This window comes from Falco rusticolus, chromosome 7 (assembly GCF_015220075.1).
Source record: "Falco rusticolus isolate bFalRus1 chromosome 7, bFalRus1.pri, whole genome shotgun sequence".
In the NCBI taxonomy this organism is placed as follows: domain Eukaryota; kingdom Metazoa; phylum Chordata; class Aves; order Falconiformes; family Falconidae; genus Falco; species Falco rusticolus.
The window spans coordinates 33595991-33622246 of NC_051193.1; the positions used below are offsets into that span (position 1 = coordinate 33595991).

Consider the following 26256-nt stretch of genomic DNA (forward strand, 5'->3'; position numbering starts at 1 on the left):
TAGAGTCAACACTGGCCATTTTCACAATGAGTTCAGCACTTCAAGAGGCACTGTTAGAGCTGAACAATCCAGAGGAAATAACGAAGGAGGAGGATCTTGGGTTTTATTTAAAATCAGGCAACATGGCACCACTTGCTTGCTTAGAAAGATGCTGGGCTGACTGTGTAGGTAGCAGCCCAACAACAGCAGAATCTAATGAGTGCTGTAATTTTGCCTTATCTTGTGCTTCCATTTCAGTTCTGTGTTGCAAATAGTTTTAGATGGAATTAAGCTTGTCTCCCTCACAAGCAGACTTTGCTGTTTTTTCCTTCCCTTTCCTTTATCCAAGCTCCCAACAAATACAGCTCAATTTAAAAATAAAACCAGGGCTGAGCAAAGGAAGTTAGTCACGGGAGTAGCCGAGCTCTGCAAGGTCTGTAAAAAAGCGTGGGAAGCCATGGATGAGCAGCTGTGGGCACCTCAAGCCTGATCCACCTGTCTTGGCTGTGTACTCAAAGGAGCAGCCCTGCTCTACATCTGCTGCAAAATTGGACCTGATATGCCTAATGCAATCCCTTCAAAAATGGAGATAGACTTTTGCTTTGAGAGAGTTGTTATATTTTTTCTTGAAATCAACTTTGCATTACCAGACCTCATCCGTAATCCCTATGGTGCCAAAAAGTCACTTCACATTAGCTGAAATCAGAGCTTTCTAGTTACGGACACACAAGGTCAAACTATTCTCAAAACATTTTCCAGCAAGTTAAAACATTGAAAATATTCTCTGTAAAAATCAGCGTAGTTTGCTGAACGGAGTAGTGTGTGATCAGCAGAGGCTTTTGCTCATTCGTTATAGCCGTTACAATCAGGATGGGTTTATTATGTTAACTGGTTAATTAACCAATATAGCTGGTCATGTCCTAACTACTATCATCAGAAGGAAAATATTTGTTTCATCTTGATATTCAGCAATTAGAGGAATAAATCCAGCGATTTGGGGTTTATGGAAGGGCGGTTCCCACTGTCACAATTCTGTACCATCTTTTTCATTCCACTGGAATGGCTTTTATTGTGCTTTTTAAGTTGTTTAATTACTTCAAGAGGAAGTATAAAATTTGTATTTGATTTTTTTTTCCACATCTTTAATTTAAAATAAAATTATCAGGAGGAGGAGAAATTGTAGTGGGATGCTGGGTTCCCAGTCATCCCAGCACACCACATCTCTGCTCTTTGGACAGCAATCACAGGAGCCCGGCAGCAAGCTGTGGATGAGGTTCTTCCAAGCAGCAGCATCTGGCTTTCTGGCAAGCGGAACAGGCGGCCGCACCGACCGCATTGGAGTTGCCCGTGGGTTTGTCACGTGGGGAAGCTGCTGACGGACTATCTGGGTTGCTCTGTCCTTGTCTCAATTACATTTCCTTTAGACACACACCTTTGAGGGTACCAAACCCTACTGCTAGAAGGCTCCACTTGCTCCTCCAAGCGTGACCTGACAGTCAAACCAGTGCGTTTCCCTGTGCCCACACCCAAAGTGCCCCACAGGTCACACCCGTGCAGAAGGACAACCAAAACTGATGTTCCTGTGAATTTAAGGCTGTCCTCCAGGATGCTGAACTAGCAAAAACATGCCTGACATTTTAACATAGTTGTGTGTTTATGAATAGCTTGTTAATCAAAAGATTTTTTGATTCTTTTCCCTTTTGCAGAAGCTTTGCCAGCTCACATTGGGGAAGGTAAATGTCTTCTTTCTTGCACTGTCAGCAACACAACTGCAGGTGGTGGTGATTTCTAGAGTGCTGGGATGGACGCTGCCAGATGCCAGCATCGAAGACAAGCTCTGAGCAGGGGATATGGTGCTCCACACATGTCTGCTCCCTCTCTTCTTCACCCACTTCCCGCTAGTGAAACAATTATGGCAGCCTTGTACAGAAGTGGACTTTTTTTTAAAAAAAAAGTATAAACACAACCTAAACCTGCTCATATTAAAGCAATTAAGGAATTAAGGGATGTCACAGCATGTGGGGAGAACTAAACTATTATTTTATTTCTTGATAGATAGTAAGTTCACTGAAAATTTGAGTATCATGCCATTCAAAACTGTTTGTTAGTGTGGGTGAAATGTGGAAAATAAAAAAGCCTTAATACATTTGGATATTCTTTTAAGGAAGACTTTATTTTGAAAATGCAAGTGTTTGAGATTGTTTACTTCTTCCAAATATTTTTTTTAAATTTTCAAATAGCATTTTTCTTACCAAAAATAAAATAAAAGGAGTTTTCAAAGGAATTATACAGCCTATAAATAAAATATTTTATGTCAGCTACACAAAATGTCTGTGGTTGATTCAAAACCATATTTCCAAGGGTTTTTAAATTATCTGTAAAATCTAAGAAAACGAATAACTGTTTTCAGTTCTGTATAGTCCACTTTTATCCTGACTGTTTTCTGCCTCAGTCACCAAAAAGAAAACTCATTATCCACCCAGCTCCATACATAAGGTGCAAAACTCTACTGAAGGATTTTGGATTAACGCAACAACCTTTCCATCAGCCAGACAACTCCCTTCTCTGTCAACTCAAAAGAAGAAAAAGTTGGAAACTCAAGTCTAGAGCAGATGAATAGGTTGGTACTGTGTGAGTTTTCTAAGAAGCATCCAAACAAGAATCGGTTTAGGAAGAAGTTTGGGCTGAAAGCTTGTCTGCAGTGCTGCGCAGAAAAGGGAAATCCCAGCTATGGGCCGGGTGACCACTTGGGGAAATCACAGGAGGAGGATTTTGCGAGTGAGAGCCATTCCCAGGTGGTTTAAGGCCTTTATAAGGATTTAGCATGGAGTGCTTGCTGCCTTAAACAAAACAAAACAAAAGAAAAAAAAAGAGGGGGAAAAGAAAGAAGAAGGGGGAAGAAGGAAATGCAAGTATAAAAACTGGTTTTTACCATAAGATTAAGGAAACACAGAATAAATAAAGTACAAACTGACATTTGATGGATTTATAAGTGTTCCATCAGGACAAAGACTTGAAAGTATTGATCCATGCTGCAGTATTTTGGTTTGGTTCAATAAATTTGGAATCTCCTTCACCCTCCCAAGCCACACGCATAGGCAAAAACTGGCTCTGAGAGGAGGGCATATCCAGTGCCACTGCCACAGCCACTGATGCCATATTCCCTGTGAAACCAACAGCCCGGCTCTTTTTTACTTTCACTATAAGGACATGGGTGATATTAGTGCACAAGAGGAAGAAGAAAATATTTCAGTGAAAGGAGAAAACTCTCAAGGTTATTAATTCATATAAGCCAAGCTATCCTATATGCTGGGGACATATGCAGGAAGGAGCCCATCTCTCCCTCAGGATGCCACTGCTTTCTCGAGGAACAAGAATGGGAGGCTGTGGGGAACTCCGCCACCTCTAGTGAATTTGGGCAGATCCCTCAATATTCTTCCATCTTTTAAAAAGGGAGAACTTTCCAGGGTATAAATTTGCAATTCTTTGGTTTCCAGGGAGGGAACTGCTTTTATAAATACAACTGGTTCTAATTAAGGCAAGCAGCCAAATTAAGCCCTTGAAGCTGCATGGCCTTGTACGTGCAGCAGAGCCTCCTCAAGGTCCAGGATCATGAGGTGAGCAGAGGGCAAAAGCAACTCTTTGCAAATGCTTATGAGGCTTGCTATTGGAATGAGCACCTTGCACTCTTGATCTGTCTCAGATGTGTAGCCACATGAGTTTTTACACATCCTTCAGTTAAACCTGAGTAAAATTTAGCACTCTGGGACATCATGTGGAGTTGTCCATTTGCCCGTTTCTCCGTGGGTCTCTAAACCATGTAAATGGTGCTTCATCAAGGACTATAGAAGTGTCATTTGAAATTCCTTCTCTGGAAGACGCTGTGAGTGTTATTTCCTTGGATTTTTAAGGCAGGCAATAAGAAGCCTGAAATGCTATATTAATTTCATAACTAATGATAATTAAAGTATTTAATAATATACAAAGCAATAACTAGAGTTTCATTCAGCATGAAGTTCTCTGATCAGCTCACCCATAGATACCCGATTATTGGTCAGCCTTTTTTTTCCCACAATACACGACATCCTTGTCCACATTTTTCTAAGGTCCCCAACTGCATCTCTCAAAACCATTCTGCCATTTCCATTCCATGGTGATTTTCTCATCAAGATTTTGAGTCATGCACAGGTTTGACAAAATGGCCATACTTGAAGCAAAAATGTACAAACTTCCAAGGCTTAGTGCCACAATGTGAAAAGCATCTCTGTGGGAGCATAAGGAGACCTGTTTCTCTCCGAAATATTTTTCCTCAAAATAAAGGCCCACTTGGGATGCAAAATTAGTTTGTCTGCCTGAGAAACAGCTTGCACATCTATTTACTTTAGTAAATGGTCTTGGATCTGTGATCTTAGTGCATGTGCAAAATCTGGAGTGTTAAAAGTCCTGTGTTTCATTGATAATAATTTATATATCTCACACTGAAAAGCTTTTCTGAATAACAAGTGCAGGGTAAAATACAGCCAGTGGTGTTTATATTAGTTCTTTTTTTTTTCTTTTTCTAATAGGCTTTATATAATAACTCCTGTAACAATTAATCCAAGCACAGAGGCTGAAACTATCTACAGTGCAAGAGGATAGCACGAAAATAAAGTATTTTATTAAAAAATGCACTCTGGTTTAAAAATCCTTAGTTATGTGAAGGGAATTGGCCTTCTTCCTTTTTATAGTGTTTCTTCAATAAAGAACTGCAGTAAGTTAAGGAGAGTTGGGTAATTACACTATTATACTATAATTTGCATTGCTTGATAATGCTTATGTCAAAAAATGTTGGGAAGTTGCATTTCAATAAAACATTTAAATCGCTGACAGCCTGCAGCTTCCTGTACTGTGTAGACTAAAGACATACAGCAACTTGTTCTGAATTTCCCATCAGATATCAAACGCGTAGATTTATGGACTGTATAGACTAAATCACAACAAATGCCTTAAATACAGAATTGTAGAAACCTACTCGCAGCTCCATGCTTGGGTAGGGTTCCTATAGCAGTAGTCCAAAATCCTCCAGGTAGTCCAAAAGCAAAGTATGATACAAGAAAAATACAGTGGGGATAAAAGCGCAAAAAAAAAAAACCAACCCAAAACACAATGGGGCTGAAGTTACCGCTTTCTTATCTTTCACTAAAGAGTATGAACTGATGAAATGAAATGAAAATCCTGTCCTATTTCTCAAAGACAACACGAGGAAAAGACACATGGCACAGCAAGTCTTAGCTGGACATCCATGCCCCAGCCTACTCCGTCTTCCTGCACATACACACACACACACGTGCACCAGCCCCAAGGACTCTCCCCACACACAGGACTTGTGTATGCTGTGCCGAGCACCATCACAGCTCCATCCTCCTCCTCTCAGCCACAGGCAGGGCTGAAGAGCCAGTTTCTGCTCTTCCAGGCTATTGCCTTTGCACCAACCCTGATCCCAGCAATGGCCAGATAACCAGAGCAGAAAGACAAGCCAGAGCATTGGCCGTGGCCCTCCTCCTCAAAAGACAACCTGCAGCCAGCCCCACTCTCACTCATCCTTACCATAGCAAGCTTCAAATAAACTACCCGCATTTTTTATCTGTTATCTTATCTGCACCTCATCCTGATGACTCTAGGTTTACACAGAGGAAGAGAAGAACTTCAGGGCTTGGAGGATATTCTCATCCGTAGACTCAGCACAAAATACTTCCCAGGCAGACACCAACAATGCTTCACGTGGCCAAACTAAGACACCTCAGAAAGATTCTGCTCTCACTAATTGAGTTGTCAGCACCTCCTGAACTCAGACCTCTCTTGGTGTTCAATGCTGCCACGTCAATCAAGACACCACATCAATTGAGGCAGCCACATCACCAGTCCGCCTAAACGAGGCACCAAGAAATGGTCACAGTGAGTACGGAAAAATACATGGGCAGGGCTGTGTTATTTACAGGTGCCTGCATTTCAGCTGTGGATGCAAAAAGCAAAAGGAAGGTGTCACCTTGCACCAGCAAGGAGCTGAAGAACTAACCATCACAGGCTAGAGCAGCTCAGACTGTAAACGTGGTTTGTTTTGTTGCATAAATATAGGTGTCTAGTGTCACCTGAGATGCCCCTGGGTGTCCCAGCTGGCCTCCAGCTACTGAGCCAGGAGGGCACAGATCTCCTGCAAGTCCTCTGCCAGACCCACCAGTGCTACATGGCCAACTCAGGGACTCGAGGGCATCTTGGATCCTCCTGACAACTGTGTTCAGGCAACTGATTTGAACCCTGTGCCACAGCAGTGTGCGGGGGCAGGACACAGCTAAGAAATTACAAAAATCCACCCAGAAGACATTTATTTTCCCGAGAAACTTCTCACCAAAAGATCTCATTGCAGCATTGATCCGTGAATGCACATGAAAGGAGGCTTTTTCTTCTCAACAACCTGTTGATAACACATTTACCTGCACCATTCGTACAAAAACAAACACAGAAGGCAGGCGCACTTCCATGGAAAATACTGCTACATCTGTTTCAAGTTCCTGCTTCCTAGGCACAGGCATAAACCGGTGTGTCATTAACATCCCCCTTACAGGGACAGATTTTAGAGAAATCAACAGACAGCCCCTAGCACAGCTGTCTCTGGACAGGAAAATGAAAGCTCCACAAACTCCCTTCCTCCCGTCAAAATTCCCTTTGCAAGCAGCCATCTGAGTAGGCGCGGGCGAGCGGGAGCTGCGGGAAGAGCAGTGCTCCGGAGAGCGAAGATGAGAAGAAGGAGGTGGGCGTCCCAGGGGACTGCATCCTCCTGTACCATTAAGCCTGCGGGCAGATCAGCCAGGGCTCTGGGAGCAGGCAGGGGAGGGAGATAAAAGGCTCCTGGAAGAAATCAGGTGCAGAGGGTGGGCAGATGCTGCTAAAGAGCAAAGAGACCCGGCCAGGCTCATTTGTCTGGAAGGGAACCAGCAGGAACTTTCTTTTTATCTCCGATTGCGGATGTTAGGGTAGTTCCTAAAGGCCACAGCCAGTTTGGACCCCACCGCTCTGCCTCTCCCTGCCTGTACAGGGAAGGAAATTACAGCCTTATTTTTTTCCACAGGTAGAAAATCCCCCACCATGACAGCCTCAGACCCATTAACTCCTCTCTGCCTGCAGGACCCACTTGGGCTCTACCTCCCCCAGCAGCAACCCGGCTGGGTGGTGTTGGGTCTGTTTGTCCAACAACCAGTTGAAGGTGGCCAGGTGTTTCTGGCCTGACCCAGGGCTCTGCCAGAGCCAGCCCTGCTTGCCCGCACCAGCCACAGCTGCCTCTGCCTGAGGATTAGCTGTGCTCCACCTGCTCTGCCCGGGATTTCATGGGGCATCCCCTGGCACATCCCTGTCTGTCTGTCTGTCTGTCTGCCCAGGGATTAGCCTGACCCTACCTGGGCTGCCCCCAGCTCTGCTTGCCAGGGTGGACCCAGCCTGAGCAGCTCTCCTCTGTGTGGGCTGGTAGGCCACAGCTGTCCGTCCATCTGTCTGCCCAGGAGAGATGGATGGGCACTGCTCTGCCCATCCAACCTCCACGTCTGTCTGTCTGTCTGAGAGCTACAGATGGGCACGGCTCTCCCCATCCTACCATCACATCTGTTTGTCTGAGAGGGGAGGCTGGACACTCTCATGTCTGTCGGTCTGTCTGGGAGAGCAACCACACGCTGCCATGTCTGAGGGGATGCTGGGCACAACCCTGTCCATCTGTCTGTCTGTGAGGGGATGCTGGGCACAACCCTGTCTGTTTGTCTGTCTGTCTGTCTGTCTGTGAAGGGATGCTGGGCACAGCCCTGTCTCTGTCTGTCTGTCTGTCTGTCTGTCTGTCTGTCTGTCTGTCTGTCTGTCTGTCTGTCTGTCTGTCTGTGAAGGGATGCTGGGCACAGCCCTGTCTGTCTGTCTGTCTGTCTGTCTGTCTGTCTGTCTGTCTGTGAAGGGATGCTGGGCACAGCCCTGTCTGTCTGTCTGTCTGCCTGTCTGTCTGTCTGTCTGTGAAGGGATGCTGGGCACAGCCCTGTCTGTCTGTCTGTCTGTCTATGAGGGGATGCTGGGCCCAGCCCTGTCTGTCTGTCTGTCTGTGAGGGGAAGCCGGGCACTGCCAGCTCTGCCTGTCCCTGAGGTGACGCTGGGCACAGCCCTGGCCGCCTGTCCGTCCCTGAGAGAGGCCGAGCACCGCCCGCCCCCCCGGGGAGCCGCCGTGCCCGGTGCGGGGCCGCCCGGCCCCCCTGCCCTCCCCGGGGGCGGCGGCGGCGGCAGCTGCGGCGGCGGCGGGGGAGGGCCGGGGCGGGGAGGGGCGGCCGCCCGGCGGGACCGAGCCTGGGGCGGGCAGCCCGCGCCGCTGGGCACCGGCACCGGGGCCGCCGGCCCCCCCCCCTTCCTTCTCCTCCTCCCGGCGGAGATGAAAGGCTGCCGGAGGAGGGGGGCCCGGCCGGGATTAGGCCCGGGGGCCGCCGGAGCTGTCGGCCCCGGGGAGGGGGCGCGGGAGCCCGCCCCGCCGGGCAGCGAGCGGCCACATTGTCTCCGGTGCCAGCCCGGGCGGGACCGCGGGCAGCGCGCGCGGAACATCCCGAAAGGCCATTTGCACCCACGGGAGGCGGCTGACAGGGACCCCCCGCTCCGCTCCGCTCCGCTCCGCCCCGGCCGGGCGGGGGTGCGGGACTCCGGCTGGGAACCCCCCCCAAACCACAGCCGACCCTGACACCACCCCCTCAAAAAACCACCACAGCCGACCCTGAGCCCCCCAAGTCACCGGCTCGGCTTTTGCAGGCTGGGGGGTGCCCCCCGCCCGGTGCACCCCCCGCCCGGCGCATCGCCCGCCCGAAGGGTGCCCGCGGGGCCGGCGCTGGCTGGGGGAGCAGTTTGCGCGGTTATCGTATATATATATTAATTAGATTTTCTTTTCTTTTCTTTTTTTTTAGGGAGAAATTGCGCTGCTCTAGTTTAATTATTTTATTTCTAATTATCAAAGCAACTTCGCTTCCAGGAAGGGGGTTTGAGTAGGACTTTTAACTCGGGGAAGGGCGCGCACCGCTCGGCACTGCTCCGCGACCCCCCTCCGGCCCGCTCCGCAGGCGCGGAAACACCGCCCGGCCCCGAGCGCACGGGGTTTTACCGAGCCGTCCCTCCTAGGGGAAAAAAAATAAAAATAAAAATACAGAGCAAACCCTCAGCCACCAACGCTCGGCATAAATACACGTTATCAGCAAATTGAGCAAATGAAAGTTTAATTTTTTTTTTCCCCCCAAGCCCAAAGAAATGCCTTAAGCGAAGGCGTCGCTCAGGCGAACGCTGGCGCTTGGCAGCGCTGGAAATGAGCGGGGGGGAAAGGACTTTTCCCTTGGCTGTGGGGCACGGATTCGTTTGCAAACTGCAGCTTAACCGCTACCACCACTCCGCATTGTCATGCTCTTAAATATCCTGAATTAGGCAGCTCTTAAAAGTCCCTTTAAACCAGGCGGCGGGGGCGAGCCCTATTTGCACAACTTCTTGGGGTTGTGCTGCCATTACAAAAAAATATTAAATAATAATAATAATAAGGGGGGGCGGGGGGCAAAGCGGCGGGGACGGTGCTGCTGGGTTTATCGGTGGAGCGGGGGAGACGGCGGCGATGCCCGGGTGCTGCTGCTGCTGCTGGAGGAGGGGATGAGCTGTGCCCGGGCAGGGCGGAGGGGGACGCGGGGTGCAGCCCCATCACCTCTCAGGTACGAGCACTTCCATTGACATTGATGTAACTACATTAGAGTTAATGGCAGCAGCCTGGTCCTCATTATTAATTGTCTTTGTGTTTGGATAAAGTATGTAATCTTCTCCTCAACCACACCATTAAAATAGGTTGCCTTTTCAATTAAGAACTGTCTTGAGCACAGCAGTCAATTTTCCTAATGAAGATGCATTATATTTTCACTTTTTTTTTTTTTTTTAATAATGGAAAAATCCCACGTTTTCATTAGGCGTGATTACGGAGAAAGTACAAGAGGGGGTTTGTCTAAACTAAATGTGGCCCGTGTAGTGTATTAAATACCAGGCTTTTAAATAAATTGAAATTTCATACAGATAAGACGTGAGGTTGGGGTACAAATACAGGCAGATTCGCTTCCTTCAGATTAAAAAAATGCAGTATCCATTCTTTAAAACGCACTTATCAGATAGAAAATAATGATTAAAACAACTACAGTCCACTCTTAGCTGCAATTACTCGGGTAAACTTTTCACTCAGCCTAGTTTGCTTACATTAAACCTGAGGATGATGCTTTAAAATAGACTTGCACTTTCTGCTAATGTGCAGCTTTGGGGAACAAATAGCACAGTTTAATCATGCAGAAACACACAGGAGCCAGAATAGTCTCACAATTAATTTACCAAAATAAACCCGAAGCTGCCTGCATTGTTTAATATTTAGCTTCCACTCCCCTCCTTCCCCTGGAGAAAAACAGCCCTAGTTCTTTAGAAAGGAGGAAGGTTGGGGGAGCTTTGGAGTTGGGATTTTTCCTCCTTTCTTTTTACATTGGAAAAGAAATACTTCATCGTGTGAAAGCAAAGAATTAAATTTTACATAATATAAAACACTTGGGGAAAAAAAAAAAAGGGAAAAAAACTCCAAAGACTGTAGGGGGCGGGGAAAAAAAAAAAAAAAGTGCTATATTTGTGAGCCTGAGAAGCTGCAAAGGGACGGTGTCTGCATTTCACCGCAGCGTTGTACTTGTGGGATCTTTGTTACCGGACACACAGACACTCGCGGGCACACAAGCCAGACCCTTCCTGCATGGAAAACACCATCACCCATATGCAATTTAAGAAAGGAAAAATTAGCTGTAGTCTTCGGAGCTAGTTCTAAAGTTCCCAATATGAAAAATAACTGCCCGCAAGGGAGAATGAAGTTAAGCATAAGAGTAATTTCTTATTCACATAGTAACAACAGTTGGTTTCTGATCTTTTGCAAGCTTTCTGCGTTGTGGCTTTGTTTGGTTGGAGGTGTGTGTGCTTTGGGGGTTTGGGGGGTATTTTTGTAATGAACATTTGTTTCTCCACCAGCCAGCGGCTAAAGAAGATCTGCAAAGAATGGCAAAGAAGATTTTCGATTAAAACCTTAGCCCATCTCCACGGATTACTTTATATCGATTCCTATATATATGGCTGCAATTGATGGGCTCTAATTAAAAATCCAAAGGGAGGAAAAAAAAATAAAAGTTCTTTCTGGGTCTCGATAAAAGGAGCTTTTCATATACGGGAAATAAAGGTTGTAAAAGGTTACAAACGAAAGACTAGTTTAAAGCTTCTCTGCGGTTTTCTTTTCTTCTTTCTTACAAAACCCCTTTTCTGGCTCTTTCTCTCCCTCCCCCCCCCCCCTCCCCCCGACCCCTTCATTTCTCCCAAGTTTGCCAACACGCAAGATATGGGACTGTAACCGTTATTTTAATATCTGGGTTGGGAGCTATAATCTGATTGCTGCAGAAAGCTGCTCATCAAGGTAACTTCATGGCCTGGAGAGAAAAATTATGTAAACTGGCAGTATTAGCGCCTTTCATCAACACACACACACACACACACACACACACACACTCACTCACAGACACACACCCCTTCCCCAGCCTCCCGCACCGGCCCCCGGGGACGCCCCGCACCGGCCCCCACGCGTGAGCCCCCCCACGCACCGCCTCCCCCAAAGACTTTTTTTTTTTTTTTAATTCAATGCTGTTGAATTATTTCTCTGTTTAAGTTGGTTTGGGATATTATTTTTTTTTTGGAGGGGGTAAGACACACACACACATAGAGCCCCCCACCCCACCCCCGCCGGTGCACATAAGACTTTCGCTCAGGTGCAAGCCCTGACCTCACTTTCTCTGCGCTCGGGATAGCATTTTTAGGACTTGTTTGGCTCCCAGATGAGCTGGGCAAATTGCAGATCGCCCCTAAGTGCCTCCAACATCCTCTCCTCTCCCCCTGCCCCGGGCCCCCTCCATCCCAATTATGAAACTTGGTTTCATTTAGGCGAAGATGCTGCCTTATTTTTTTTTTTTCCTTCCCCAAAGGAGGTGACGGGTCTGCCATTCCCCTCCCAGACGCTTGGAAAAGGAGGGGGATTTTTTTTTTTTTTATCATTCCGGCGTTTTAAAACGAATCCGACCCTTTCTCCAAATGATACAGCTTTGCCAGTATCTCTGGCGTTACACCCCCAAAAGGGAGATATTGGGGTGAGGGGGACTGTCGAACTCAAAAAAAAAAAAAAAAGGCAAACCCTAAAAAAAAAACAACCCGCAATTGAATTGCAGATAAACTTCAATGAAAGTCTGGAATATTTTAACTAGACACAAATCCGATGAGGGAAAAGCTTAAAAGTGCGTAGCATGCATCGCTTTCCGGAGCCGATCAGAGATACAAAGATGACAAATTATAAATCGGTTCTTTGGGAGGGGTGGGGGGGCTGGGGTTGCTTCCTTCCTTAACTTTCACCCGACCTGAATAATTTTTTTTTTTATTTTATCCCCCCCCCCACCCGGTCATAATAACCAAGGGCAGCAGCTGAGCGCGATCAGCCTGGTGAGCGATACACACGGCAATAAAACCACTCGCGAAACGGTCGCGTTAGTAAGAAGAGTCGGAAATTAAATCAGAGGAAGAAGTAAAGAGGGAGAAAGAGAAGAGAGAAGAAACAGCTACACAGAGAGAGAAAATGGCTCTGTAACGCGATTGGCATCGGAAAGTTGGAGAACTTACTGAGAAGCAGAAGTTACAGTTTCTTTTCATCCCAGAAGCAGATTTTGTTTCTCTGAGCACAAAGTTCTTAGAGGGCAGAAAATCACACATCTCCACTCACTCCCCGTTAGCCCCAGCTAGTCTGGCTCTCTGGGACTGTACCTGCTCTGAAACGCTTTCCAAGTGGACCAGAAGAGATTGGAAAGTTAAAAAAAAATTAAAAGAATAATAAAAAAAACCCCAAGTTCCTACAGCTGCAACAATTCTTATTAATTTTTTTTTTTGGCGACTTTTCCCCGAGCTGCAGAAGGCTGAAGGCAGAGGCAGCTGCAAAGTGTGTGCAGGATTGCTCCAGGAAAGAAGGTTCCCCCTTTTTCCCCCTCTCAGATCCAATCTTTGCAAGAGCCATTCCGACACATTGCTAAGCTAAAGGGAAATTCTCTTTGATAAAGCGGTGTTCCCAGCTTCTGGGTTTTAAAACCTAAATCTATATTCAAATCTGGCTGAAGGTGTGTTCTGGGATTTATGAAAGCCTCTTAAAGGGGTAAATTTACCAAACCGTGACAAAATCATCACAATCTTACTTTAGACATCTGAAGTGGATGAGAATTTTAAAGAGACCCTTGTTTATTTAAGTAACACTGTCCATCTCCGCCACTTGTTTTATTGGCCGCGTGAATTATTCCCAACTTCTCAGGCCGGGGGGGGGGGCAGAGGGAAAGCCTGGGATGTCCCTGCTGCCTCTGGCAGGCTGCAGGCAGGGCAGAGCGCTGCCTGCCCACTGCCCCACGGCCAGGCAGCGCGGGCAGCTGCAGGCAGGGCTGTCAGCCCGGCTGGACTGCGAGGGCTGCGCTTCCAAACCTGCTCTCCCAGCTACTTTCTTCAGGCACTGAATTTTATTTCTCTGCTTTGCTAAGCCCTCCTCTGACACAGCCCGGCTTCCTCCAGCCCCCGAACACCCATTTCTTTCTTTCTTTTTTTTTTTTTCCCCCCTTTTATTTTTAATCGATTTCGAAAATACCCTCCTGGTCAGGATACACGGGGACGAATTATCTCTCTCATTCTTCCAAGGTGGATTAAGGTTATTAAATAATATGTGGGGGCGGGAGACTATGGCAAAGGCGGGGGGTGGGGGTAGGGGGGGGAAGGGTTCAATCGGGATATTTATTACTGGTGCTCTGCTAAAGGAGAGGCTGAGGGGTGGCGTGGCCGTGCCGACACGCGGGGAGGTGAAAGGGAAGGATTTGCGCTGGTGTCTGCGCAAAGGTTGCGGGAAGACGGGGGGGGGGACGTGTTGCAAAGGGATGGGGGGCTGCAGCCGCCCCTCGCTAAGCCCCCAAACCCCCTCAACTAAACCAAACAAAACAACAAAAAGTCCCCCAAATGAGTCTCACGGTTCGGGGGAGGACGGGGGACGGACGACAACAAAACAAAAAAAGCACCACAACTCCAAGGACTACAAGGCCTGGGGGTCCTGGGGGGGTCCCGACCGGGGGTACCCGGGTACCAACTTTCCGCGAAGTCGCCTGGCGAAAAAAAGAAAAAAAAAAGCGGCCAAAGTGGGAGCGGCTCCGGCGGGCAGGGCTGCGGCTGCTTTTGTGCAAGGGGTTATTTCGTTTGTTTGTTTGTTTGTTTAATTTCCCCTCCTCTCCCCTCCCTCCTTCTCTTCTGCCCCCTCCTTCCTCCTTCTCTCTGGAAGGAAAGAGAAAAAGAAAAAAAAAAAAACCCAACCCAAAACAACAAACCCCACAACCCACAACACCCAAGCACCCAGCCCAGCCCCGAGCATCCCAAACCTGCTCCTGCAAACCGCCAGCCCCGGCTGCACCGACCGCGCTCGGGATTGCGCTAAAGTCCAAGGACAACCACGTTGGATTGCACGCAGCCAGGCTCAGAGAGAGCCACAAAGAGGCGAATTAATTGCTATAACTTCATTAACATAGGTCACCCCATTAAAATGATCGAGCCGCTGCATTTTTTTCCCCTATTGTCAGAAGTGAGGAAAGTGTGTGAGTGCTCCCTCCCTCCCACCTCAGCCGTCTCCGTCCTCCTGCCTTTCGGCAACGCTTTATTTTCGGGTTTCTTTGACCCGGGAGAAGTTGAACGGGGACGGGCGGTGCGGGAGGCGCGTCCCGGTGCCCATGCCCGCTGCGCCCGGCTGGGCTCTGCTCGGCGTCGGGGCCCCCCCCGGCCCTCCCCACCCATTCGCTACACCGAGCTGGTTTCTATTAAAACACGTCCATGCCCGTATCTGCAAATCCAACGCGGCGCCGCTAAGTCCCATTCTACACCACCAACCACATATATATCTTAAAAAGAATAATAAAAAAAACACATAACCCCCCCAGGTGACCCAATTCCCCTCGCCCCGGGGACACTTGAGCCCCGGGAGGTGGGACGGAGGGTGCGGGCCGCTCCGCGGGTGCAGTGGGGGGACCCGGAGCTGGGGGCACCCTGGCACCCCGCTCCCCGCTGTCCCGGGGGGGATGTCGCTTTGCTCCCGCGGGTTTCCTCTCTCCCAGTTTCGTGCTGCTCAGCCAAGGGTTCTTGGCAGGCTCCGCGTCCCCCCCTGCCCAAATATTTACTTATATATTTTAATATATTTTGCTGTTGTTATTATTATCCAGCACACACAGCTTTTTGCACCCCCCCCTCCCCCCGGGCAATACACTAACGCCATCGCCGCTGTCCATCACATTAATTTGTACAATGACTTCATCCGCTCCGCTCCATAATGTATATTTTTAAAACCGAGCAGGTTCTTTTAATGTATATTCTCGTGTCATTTCGGTGGCTGTTATTCTCGCTTGATTGTCCCCCCGGTACAGCAGCGGCCTGTTTTTTCCTCCCCCTGTTGTGTGTTTTTATTATTTCCCCCCTGGCTTAGATGTGTCAATCACTCTCTCCCTGCCATTGGTTGGAGAGTTTGCGTCAAAAAGTTGCCAGAGAGGCGCTTTCTCAGCAAAGCTCCCCGAGAGAGGTAGAGACCTCAGCTCCAACGCACCCTGCCACTATTATTAAAAATAAAATCACTTGACCAGCTCCGGCACCGGCCAGCTCTGTATGTACCGAGCCCAGACCCCGAGCATCCCCGCATCCCTCTCCTGCACCGTCCCCTCCCCTTTCTCCCCCATTTATTCTTCTTTTTCAAACATTTTTTTTTCTACACACCCCCCCCCCCGCCCCCTTTCCGATGTCGTGGGCATGTGCATGCGGCGAGCTCTCTAACCTCCCGCTTTGTGCTTTCTCTCCCAGCTCAGCCCGACCCCCGAATTTGGCGAGGATCCGGGCGGCAGGTCTCGCCCCTCGCCCCCAGCCCCGTCCAGCTCCGGCGAGGCTCGCAGGTAAGTCAGACCCGCTCGCTTCATCTTTCCTGGGGCATTGCTCGGCGGGCAGAAACACAGGGGAAGGGGGGTGGAAATTAATTCTTTTGTAAAATGTTTTTGGTTTAAACAGAGTATGTGTGCAGCGAGCGGGGGGGCACGGTGCTGGCGGCGGGGAGCGGGCGGCTCCCCGGAGGAGATGCGGGGCTGCCCGGGGAGGCCGGGCCAGGCCGGGCGGAGGAGGGAGGCGGCCCCGGGCCTGGGGCAGCGGCGGCCGCTCGGCCCTCGGCGGGGACCGGGAGCTGGTGGATGAAAAGGCGAAGGGCCAAACCCGAGAAGCGGGGCCGCGGTGCCCGCTGCCTCCCCTGCCCGCCGTGCCCCGCCGCCGCGGCCGGGCCGTCTCCCGTGGGCGGGCGCGGAGTCCGCTCGCTCCTCCGCAGGCAGGCGCGGTCCTTCACCGCGGTTTCGTTGGGTACATGATTTTTTTTTTTTTTCCGGCCTGATCCTTAGGCCTTCAGTTATTCCCTGGCCCTGAGGTGGACTTTTAAAATAAGAAATAACCGGGAAGAAATTTCTTCCCTCTCTCGGCTCCTGCCTGCCACTCCCCCCCTCCCCTCTCCATGCAGGGACTCAGCAAAGTAATTTTGCAAAGGGAACCAGGCTGGAAAGCGCAGGGAGAGAAAGCTTCCAGGCGTCTGGGGCCGGAGCTTCATGGCTCGGTGAGGGTGAAATGGATCGCGAGAATGGCATCCAGGTCGGAGAGGGACTGGGGCTGTTTCCCACCTCCCTTATCTTATTGTTATTATTTTTTTAAAGCTGTGGGAAAGCTCTTCCCACAGACGCCGCCCGTGTATAACGCGCATTGCTCCGCACCCCGGCCTCCCTGCTCTAAATTGCACCGCGCTGACAAAGAGAAAGTCGGGAAAGTCCTTGTGCACTGGCACAAGTTTCTTTAGACCTAAAAATCTCCTTCGCTGCAGAGATTTATTCAGCTTTCGGCTGCTCCGAGAAGTTGAGCTTTATTATTTATTTCTTTTGAAAAAATGCAACTCCAGGTTAACAAAAAAAAAAAAAATGGAGAAAGGGGAAAAAAAGCAGTTAAACCATGGGACCGGCTGGCGGTGAGGAGGCAGCGATGGGTCAGGCTGCTTCGCGGCCGAGGTCGGTGCCCGCCGGCCCGGCCCCGCTGCTCCCGGCCGCCCCTGTCGTTTGCCCGCGCCAGGGGCCGGCGGCCTTGCAGCTGCGCGCAGGTTTGGAGGGCGAAGCGCGGGGGGCTGCGCAGCGACAGAGCCAGTGGTGGGTCCATCCCCGGTGCGAAAATTCCCGTGTTGGGGAATATCAACCCAAACCCTCCCTCCGGGAGGGAGAATACAATAAAAAAATAACCTAAGAAATGCGGTGGAGCCCGGTGCGGGCAGGGAACCGAGCTCTCGTTTGCAAAAGAAAACAAAACAAATTCCCTTTTCTATCTCGGCACCTTCCCCCCCTGCCTCCTCGGGAGCCTTTCCGCGCTGCTCCGCGGCCCGGCGAAGCCCCCCCAGCCGCCCGCGTCCCCCCGCAGCGCGGCCAAGGGCAGACCGCAGCCTGCGCGCACGGCCGCGGATCGCTGCCTTGCATTAATCAGCCGGGGCCATCAGCGGAGCTGGGGCCGGTGGCCCGTAATTAGGGAGCGTGTGCCGCCTGGATTATCTCGTTAGTTTATCAAGAAAACATTTATTATAATTAATTCTCGGACGGGGTAATTATTATTGAGCGAGGGCAGAGCAACTGGTAGCCGGGATCTTTGCGGAGCGGGGGGGAGGAGGGGAAAAGGTGACAGATTGCGGAGCGGAGCCGTTGCTCCGCGGGCTGCGGGGCGGCCCCGGGCTGCGCGGCCGCGGCCAAGCGGCTCCGCGGGCGGCCGCGCCGGGCTGGTGCCTCGGCGTGATGCCGCCGAGTTTAACGGAACGGAGGTTTGGCGTTGGTTTTTGTTGGTTTTGGGCTTTTTTGTTGTTTTTGGTTGTTTATGATCGGGTGTTTTTTTGGTGTGGTTGGTTTTGTGGTTTTTTTTTGGGGGGGAAGGGGAAATGTTGGGCTTGTGTTTTATTTTGTCTATTTGTTTGCTCGTTTTTAAGCGGGCAGCAAAACCAGTTTTACTCTCCCGCTTATTTTGCGCTGGAACAAATTGGCGGCCGAGGCTGCTCCGACGGCGGCGCGTAGCGGGACTCCCCCCTCGCTGAAGCCTCCCCCCGCGGGGGGAATGTTAAAAGCGGGGCCCGACCTTGCGCTCCCTGCGCTAGATGCGCACCCGCTCCGCCGCCCAGGACGTTTGAGGGCGGCCAAGCGCTTCCCCGAGGGGAAAAGAGGAAACTCCGCTCCGCGGAGAAGAGAAACGGACGGGGGGTGCGCCTGGGCCGGGGGTCCCGCTGGAGCCCCCAGGCAGCGCGCAGCCCTCCCGGAGCGGCGGCTCTGCTCCCGTGTGCGCTTGTTAACCGAAACACGGAATTTTGGGGTGTTTGGGGAAAAAAAAGTTGTGCTGGAGTTCGTTTTTCCGATGGGTACCAGGAATGGAGGGAAGGGAGAGATTTTGGCCAAAAAAATTGCCCCCCAAAAAAAATATTTTCACGGGAAAACAGTTTTAACCCTTTCAAGAGCCCCCGGTTGTCCCCTTGTCGGCCATTTTTTGGCGGAGTGTGTGTTTGGGTCCCCCTCACCCCCCGCTGCGGAGAGCACGGCCCCGGGGCGGTGAGCGGGGCCCGGGGGAGCCGGAGCCGGAGCCCGGCCCGGGGGAGCCGCCGGGGCCGTCCCGGGGCCGCGCACCACCGGGGTGTTTGTTTAGCTTCAGCTCCGTCATCAAGAGTTTCTTGAAAGCCTAATAAATCTGTTACTTGCCTCCAAATCTAATTACCCGGAGTACTAATTAGGTGCAAATGGCCGGTGGAAATTACTGCAGACGTGGACTGATGGCGGTAGAGCAGAAAAGTTTGTCTCTTCTCGAGCGGGCATTTGAGCTCTGAAATGCAGCAACGTCGGGGGGAAGGGGAGAGGGGAGGGGGGGTAAAGGTTTGAATGTTGCCCAAACCTGGGATAATTAAAGTCCTTGCAAGAGACTAGGGGAGAGATAGGTTTCTTGAATTGTTTCTTTGTTTCTCACCCTTGGGCTTTGTTATCTGCATTATTTATTTAGCCGAGGGGTTCTTTGTGTCTGCCAATGGCCCCAATCAAGTTTTGCTTGAGACAATTAGCCGGTGCCCGGCCGGGAATCCTATGCAAATGCCCCGGGCTGCCGTACAATGCGGGCAGTTGAAGGCATGGGGGGGTTTTGTTCGGGTAGTAATTACTGGCTGGGATGTGCTCCCCTCCCTCCCCTCCTCGCCCTTTTTTGGGAGAGATGCGTTTATCTAGTCAGTCTCTCCCAGCTCCCAAATCCGGCCGGGGTCCGGCTTTACGAGCTGGAGGATTGACGGGGGAAGGCGGCGGGGATAAAAGCTGGGGGGAGGGGGGGGGCAGCGAGCTGGCCTGACCCCCCCTTCCCCGTCCTCTCTCGCCTCCGCAGGCACCTGGCGGCCCCCCCCGCCCGACGGCACCCCCCGGCAGCTCCCGGGGCAGGCAGGGCGCTCGGCCGGCTCCCCCTCGCCCGGATTTCGGCCAACTCTCCTCCCCGCCACAACTTTAGCATGATGTCTTATCTTAAGCAACCACCTTATGCAGTCAATGGCCTGAGTCTCACAACCTCGGGCATGGATTTATTGCATCCGTCCGTCGGTTATCCCGGTAAGCCACGTTTTTCTTCCCTCTCCCCCGCCCCGCCTTTTTTTTGCCCCACGGAGGAGAAGCCGCCGGGCTTGTGGAGGCACAACGTGCCCAGGGACCGTGATGGCTGGGGCGGGTGGGGGGTGGGGGGCGCGGGGCCCCTTCTTTCTCCCTTCATGCTCACTCTCAACTTTTTATCCGGGGAAGGGTCTGCAAAGAGGGGACTCGCTCCTGCTGGAGAGGGGGGCAGATGCTCCAGACCCATCCGGGCGAGATGGGGAAGAGGCATCGGAGGTGGAACTGCGGCACGGTGGTGGCTGAGGATGGGGATACGGGTCGCCCAGGAGAAGAGGGAGGAACGGGGGTGCCCCTCTGGGTAGGGGGCTGGAGGGGACACAGGGGGCTGAGGGGCCGCTGACTGACAGCCAGGGCCTCTGGCTCCTTTCGCAGCCACCCCGCGAAAGCAGCGGCGGGAGCGCACGACCTTCACCCGGGCGCAGCTGGACGTGCTGGAGGCCCTTTTCGCCAAGACCCGCTACCCCGACATCTTCATGCGGGAGGAGGTGGCGCTGAAAATCAACCTGCCCGAGTCCAGAGTGCAGGTACGAAGCGGGGTGGCCCCGCAGAGCCCTGCCTGCCCCCCACCTCCAGCCCAGCATGGGGAGTTTGGGCTGGCAGGGAGGTGAGGGGGCTGTCATAGGGGATGGGGTCAGCCCTGGAGCAGTATCTAGATCCTGTGAGACGAAGGAGGCTCATAGATGGGTGAGGGTGTAAGGGGGCGATGGAGTGGCAGCTGGCCCTCCCCATGATTGGAGTGTGCCCCTTGCTCCTTCCTCCCTGTGCATTGGAGGGGGGATTCATGCAGCTCCCAGCTCCTTAGCCCCCCACACCACTCCCCAGTCCTCTCGGTCCCTCTAAGCCGTAAAGGACTCCCCAGCATCCCCAATCTCTGCACGGCACCTTGCCCCGGGTGCCAAATTCCAGTTCGTCCTGCAGGCGTTTGGGGCCCCTGTGGAAGCCGTAAAGGATCGCTCCTTCCCCAGAGATCACGGCATCCCTGGAGCAGGGCCAGACCGGGATCCCCTTTCACACCAGTATAGACTGGGGGCTTCCTCTCCTTTTGAAGGGACTTCGATGAGAGAGTGGATGCCGTGGCGGGGGGAAACCCTCTCCCTGGGGCTGGGCTGTGTCTCCTCTGCAAGCAGCTTGCAGGGGCCCAATCCCGACAGCATTTTGGAGGTGCTGCTGGCAGAGCAGGAGGATTCAGGACACCCCTGCAGCCTGGGCAGGGCAGTTCCAAAGCCATCCCTCCCGCTTGCCTCCCTGTGAGGCTTCCTGAGACTGCATGGTGCCCCAGCAGATCGTAGCCACCTGGGACTGGGACCCCCCCATGCCAAACCCTCGCCTTCTCCCCACGAAACCTCCCCAGCACCCCTCTCCCCTAGAGCCAGCCCCCTTGGTCCCTGCTAAGAGAGGGTGAGATGGGTTGGGTGGTCAACCCTGGCTGGAGTAGGGTGGGGTGGGAGAGCAGAGAGCCTATTTAGAGGGTAAATGGGACACCTTAACCCCACCTCCTCAACCCTTGCCTGTTTCCCTGATTGTTCCCTCCCTTTCTGATGCTCTATTGTTTCTAATTAAGGGCTTGACTTCAATAGGACCTAAACAGTGATTCCTGGGGGTCCCCAGCTGGCAAACAGCAAATAGGTAGCGCTTCCCCCCGCCTTTTGCCCAAAAGTGACTTTATTAAGCAGTTTGATTTGCCCATTTCCACTTGTTATTGCTGCTAATGATCTCAAGGAGGGGGAGTCTGGGAGCTTTTCTTTGTAGCAGCCTGCAACCCTCCGCACGTGGGGAGCCCTTTTAGTGCCCCCTCCCTGATGATGTCTCCCCACCACCATCTCTTTCCCTCCTTGGGTTTGCCCGTGCATCCCTAACATCAGCCTTTTTCTCTCCCTCGCTGTCTTTCGGTCTGAAGGTATGGTTTAAAAACCGCCGAGCCAAGTGCCGGCAGCAGCAGCAGCAGCAGCAGAATGGGGGCCAGAACAAGGTACGGCCAGCTAAAAAGAAGAATTCGCCGGCCCGGGAAGTGAGTTCGGAGAGCGGGACCAGCGGGCAGTTCACTCCCCCATCCAGCACCTCGGTCCCCACCATTTCCAGCAGCAGTGCGCCTGTGTCCATCTGGAGCCCAGCATCCATCTCCCCGCTCTCAGACCCCCTGTCCACCTCTTCCTCCTGCATGCAGAGATCCTATCCTATGACCTACACCCAAGCATCGGGCTACAGCCAAGGATATGCTGGCTCAACCTCCTATTTCGGAGGGATGGACTGTGGATCTTACTTGACCCCTATGCACCACCAGCTTCCTGGACCAGGGGCCACCCTGAGTCCCATGGGTGCCAACGCGGTCACCAGCCACCTCAATCAGTCTCCAGCCTCCCTCTCCACCCAGGGCTATGGAGCCTCCAGTTTGGGCTTTAACTCCACCACCGATTGCTTGGATTATAAAGACCAAACTGCCTCCTGGAAGTTAAACTTCAATGCTGACTGCTTGGATTATAAGGACCAGACGTCGTCATGGAAGTTCCAGGTTTTGTGAAGAACCTTTGTGATAACGAGAGAAATTGCGATGAGAACGAACAAGCTGGGCTGAACGCTCCAGTTTTAGTCAGGTCTTGGTTAAATTAAAGAGAAAAATAACTCAACAGACAAACAAATGAACAAAAAAACCAACAGCAACAAGAGGGGGACAGTGTTGGTATGATCCTGTTCAGATTCATCTCCTGCTCAGACACTCTGGAAAAGGAATAATAAAGAGGAAAAACGGAGAAGGAAGGCCTTAAACGGACAGATCATCTAGTGAGCAGAAAACAGACAGACCCATCTGTGTTCTTTCTAGTTTTAGGCAATTGTTGGGTTTCTTTGTTTGGAAGAGGTAGGAGATCGTCCTACCTATGGGCCAGTTTAAAAAAAAAAAAAAAAGTAAAAAAAAAAGTCTAGATTTTTATTTCTTTTTTTGTGTGTGCGTGGAAAGATCCTTCACCCAGAGGTTTCCAATGTGTTAGCCAACCCTCGGTTAAAATATTCGGAATGGACAACATCTCTCTTTTTCTCCCTCCTTTTCTCCCTCCCTCTTTCTTTCTCTCTCGCTCTCGAGCTCATCCAACTGTTTCATGCCCAACTTGCTCAAGTTGGCACCCGGAGAACTTGGTTCAGGGCTGTGTGGGTTGTGTGACTGATTGTCCTAGCTGCACTACTTTATTTAAAGATTAAAAAAAAAAAAAGATAATGTTCATAAGGAGTCAATATGTAGTTTTTAAGAGACAATCAGTGTGTGTCTTATATAAATGGTACATCTGTGGTTTTTAATCTGTGCTAGACTTCAAAACTGTGATCTCCTGTATTGTATGCAACTATGAACTCTGCACCAGCGGGAGTTCTGCTGTGATTTAAATAGGTTATAATTATAAGTGAAATTCAGAGCAACTGAGTTACCTATTATCATCTTTTTAAAAATAATTAAAAAATATATATTAAAAAAAATGCAAAAACACGATCTCCTTTCACCTGAGGTGAACTGCACTGAAACTTTTTACAACAAACTGTCTCTGAATGAAAGTGGAAAGACCGAAAAAACCCCACCCGAGGACATTAAACTCCTCTGGAGCTCACTTACTGCTGGCCACGCTGGCAGTAACCGTCAAATCCAACAGGACTTCGGGCAGTTGCTCTGACCTGGATGAATTTAAACCGAGAAATTCATTGTCGTTTATGCTTGCAGATGTTAACTGAAAAAAAAAAAAAGATATATATGCATAAACCTTTTTTCCTGGATTTGGCAGATATGTATAATTATATTAAAATGGTTCTAGCACACTTGATGGTTGTCTTCCATTTTAATCGCATCCGGCGAGTGATGGAGAGGGGCGATGCCGTCTGCCGCAGGGATTTCTCGGTTGCAGCCAGGCACGGGGGACCAGGAGGGTCTGGCTGCTTCTGCAGGGCAGAAACAAAGGGAGTTTTGCTGGTGACTCCCCAAGGTGAAGGAAGCAAAATGAAGGGGGGATTATTTTATTGTTAATAATTTTTTAGGCAAAAAACATTTATTGCAAACAGACCTTGGATAACGTGACATTCCCCCGTCCCAGCCAGCTTTCCCAAATCTCACTGTGGGGAGGGCAGGGATGTGTTCGCTCTGGCGTCCCAGGAGGTGTGAGTCCCCAGTTGCCTTGGGGAGAGCCCTAAACCTTCCTGGCTGATCCAGGGAGGAGAAGGGGGCACCTGGGAGTTATCAGACAGGATCACCTGAGCAGAGGTGCTGGGGAAGGAGGGGGACAAGTGTTTAAGCTCCAGTTTCACAAGTTGAAGCCACAGCACCCTGTGATGCAGGATCAGACCCTTCTCAAGCATCCCTGCTCTTGGTGGCTCTTTCTCTGTCTTTCTCCCTTTTTCTCCCTCTCTCCTTCCTGCGGGCATCACTGGCATGGTTTGAGCCCTTAACTCGGTTTGGATTTAACGCAGCAAAAAAATGAACCTCTGGAAAGAAAAAGACAGAAAAAAGCACCATCACTGTCCCACTCCCTGTCACCGGCTGTCCCCCACGGCTTGTCACCAGTGCCCAACTGCCTGCGAGTCACCTGGGGCCCCAGATGTGCAGCCACCATCACCCCAGCGTGGTCTCCAGGACCGGAGAGCACAAACGCCTTTGTGGTGCTGCTCTGGCCATCCCTTGGCTTCGCATCCCTACATCCCAAACGGGCGTCCCCTTCCGTGGGCACCAGCAAATCCTCTCCTTCCAGCAGCATTTATGTCCCCCGCCACTGTGAGCAAAGATCAGCGTTTAAAATAAGCAGATCAGCCGGCTCTGAACGAAGGCGAGTTTTTACGCTGCTTTGTGTTAGCGCTTGTCAGTTGGTGATTTTCTCAATTATTGTATTTTTAGTGTTGGATATGTGCAGGGAAGGTTTGGGAAGCGCCGGGCAGCGCGGAGGCTGGGGCTGCTGGGGATGGCTCAGCTGAGTCTCTGCCGCCGGCTGCTCCTGGGCAGCAGCGTGGAAAGTTTCATTTCTCTGCTGATTTGGTTCAAACCAACAAAGTTTACCCCCGCAAAAAAACTCTTCAAGCAAAATACATTCCGAAAAAGCAAGTCCTTGTTGAACCGGGGTGCAGCATCCCACCTGCCTGGAAAAGCTCTTTGTTTCCTGGGTTTTTGATGTGTTTTTTTTTTTAAAGCCTCTTTCAAACCTCTTTTCCCATTTTGCTTTTCTCATCTTATCTTTTATTTTTCTTTCCTGAGTATTTCCCTGCCTGTTAGGGATGAGCTCCTCCAGCTAGTGCTCATTTTTATCAGAAAAGCCAATTCATGGCAGGAATTTCCGTGGATTTCCCCTGGCTTTTTTTGCACTTTCCACATTTTCTCTACCAGTTTGTTTCTGATTTTGATTTAAACGGGCACTCGCATGGGCAAAGGGCAAAATCCCAAGGTAAGCTGGCAAATGCAAAATATTATGTAAAAAGCATTTTAACTCCTTTTTAGTTTTTAATGTTTTATATCTCCCTTCTGGCTGAATTTGTTTCCTCTGACTTCAGGCTGTGGGAGGCAATTCTGGATCCAATAAAACTGGGGGGAAAGCTGGCAGGACCACATCCATTTAGTGTTGGAAAGTGGGATTCAGGGGCAAAGAGCTGACCAGAAGAGTGTTTGATTGGAGGCATACTCCCAGCCCCCCCAAAATATACATATAAGTGAATCCTCCCCCTGTTCTGCAGGGTGACGTTTCCCACCAGAGGAAAAAAAAAAAACCCAACAACCCCACAACAAAAACCCAAACCAAAACTGAAAAAGCCCCAGGAGGGAAGTCTTGACCCCGACAACAGTCAAGCTGCCTCAAGTGCTGGCTCCGGCACCTCTGCCTGCTCCTTGCCTGCTCGCTGCCCGATGCCCTGCCTGCACTCTGCCTGCTCCTTGTCTGATCCCCTCCTGCTCCTGCTCTGCTTCCTTGCCTGCTTCCCCCTCCATTCCCCTGCCTGCACTCTGCCTGCTCCTTGTCTGATCCCCTCCTGCTCCTGCTCTGCTTCCTTGCCTGCTTCCCCCTCCATTCCCCTGCCTGCACTCTGCCTGCTCCTTGTCTGATCCCCTCCTGCTCCTGCTCTGCTTCCTTGCCTGCTTCCCCCTCCATTCCCCTGCCTGCACTCTGCCTGCTCCTTGTCTGATCCCCTCCTGCTCCTGCTCTGCTTCCTTGCCTGCTTCCCCCTCCATTCCCCTGCCTGCACTCTGCCTGCTCCTTGTCTGATCCCCTCCTGCTCCTGCTCTGCTTCCTTGCCTGCTTCCCCCTCCATTCCCCTGCCTGCGACCTGCCCGCTCCCTTGCCTGCACCTTGCCCGTACACCTGCCTGCTCCCTGCCTGCTCCCTGCCTGCCCCTTGCCAGCACCAGCCCACACTGCCCAGTCCCTCCCCAGTAACCAGCCCTTGCTCTGGGGCTGAGCCAGCCCAGGGAG

The 26256-nt window shown here is 51.1% G+C and overlaps 1 protein-coding gene and 2 long non-coding RNA genes across 5 annotated transcripts in view; 2 read left to right on the top strand and 1 right to left on the bottom strand.

Annotated features, from left to right (window-relative positions):
• LOC119151514 overlaps positions 1-13788 on the bottom strand; it is a 97713-nt gene extending 83925 nt beyond the window's left edge. For both annotated transcript variants that reach the window (XR_005105450.1, XR_005105449.1), the window contains exon 1: positions 12727-13788. This is a non-coding gene — a long non-coding RNA (uncharacterized LOC119151514). The remainder of the gene's footprint in view (positions 1-12726) is intronic.
• On the top strand, positions 8293-12732 carry LOC119151513. Its single transcript, XR_005105448.1, has 3 exons — positions 8293-9713; positions 11044-11479; positions 12524-12732. It is a non-coding gene; the product is annotated as an uncharacterized LOC119151513 (long non-coding RNA).
• Positions 13789-15630: 1842 nt separating the features above from the next.
• OTX2 (orthodenticle homeobox 2) lies at positions 15631-23633 on the top strand. 2 transcript variants are annotated; one of them, XM_037396059.1, is made up of 5 exons: positions 15631-15766; positions 15961-16049; positions 19564-19781; positions 20211-20362; positions 21736-23633. In XM_037396059.1, exons 3-5 carry the CDS (start codon positions 19685-19687, stop codon positions 22354-22356), a joined length of 870 nt encoding a protein of 289 aa, XP_037251956.1. In that variant the 5' UTR covers positions 15631-15766; positions 15961-16049; positions 19564-19684; the 3' UTR covers positions 22357-23633. The 2 variants fall into 2 exon arrangements, with proteins under 2 accessions (XP_037251956.1, XP_037251955.1); XM_037396058.1 differs by lacking the exons at positions 15631-15766; positions 15961-16049 and adding an exon at positions 16064-17980.
• The last annotated feature ends 2623 nt before the right edge of the window (positions 23634-26256 follow it).

What these genes read in the sequence shown, in the direction of transcription:
- OTX2 (XM_037396058.1), top strand. Translation starts at nt 17,955, where the DNA reads ATGCCGCCGAGTTTAACGGAACGGAG. An exon ending in TCCGTCCGTCGGTTATCCCG is followed by an intron (nt 19,782 to 20,210) that starts GTAAGCCACGTT and finishes CTCCTTTCGCAG; the next exon opens with CCACCCCGCGAAAGCAGCGG. An exon ending in TGCCCGAGTCCAGAGTGCAG is followed by an intron (nt 20,363 to 21,735) that starts GTACGAAGCGGG and finishes TTCGGTCTGAAG; the next exon opens with GTATGGTTTAAAAACCGCCG.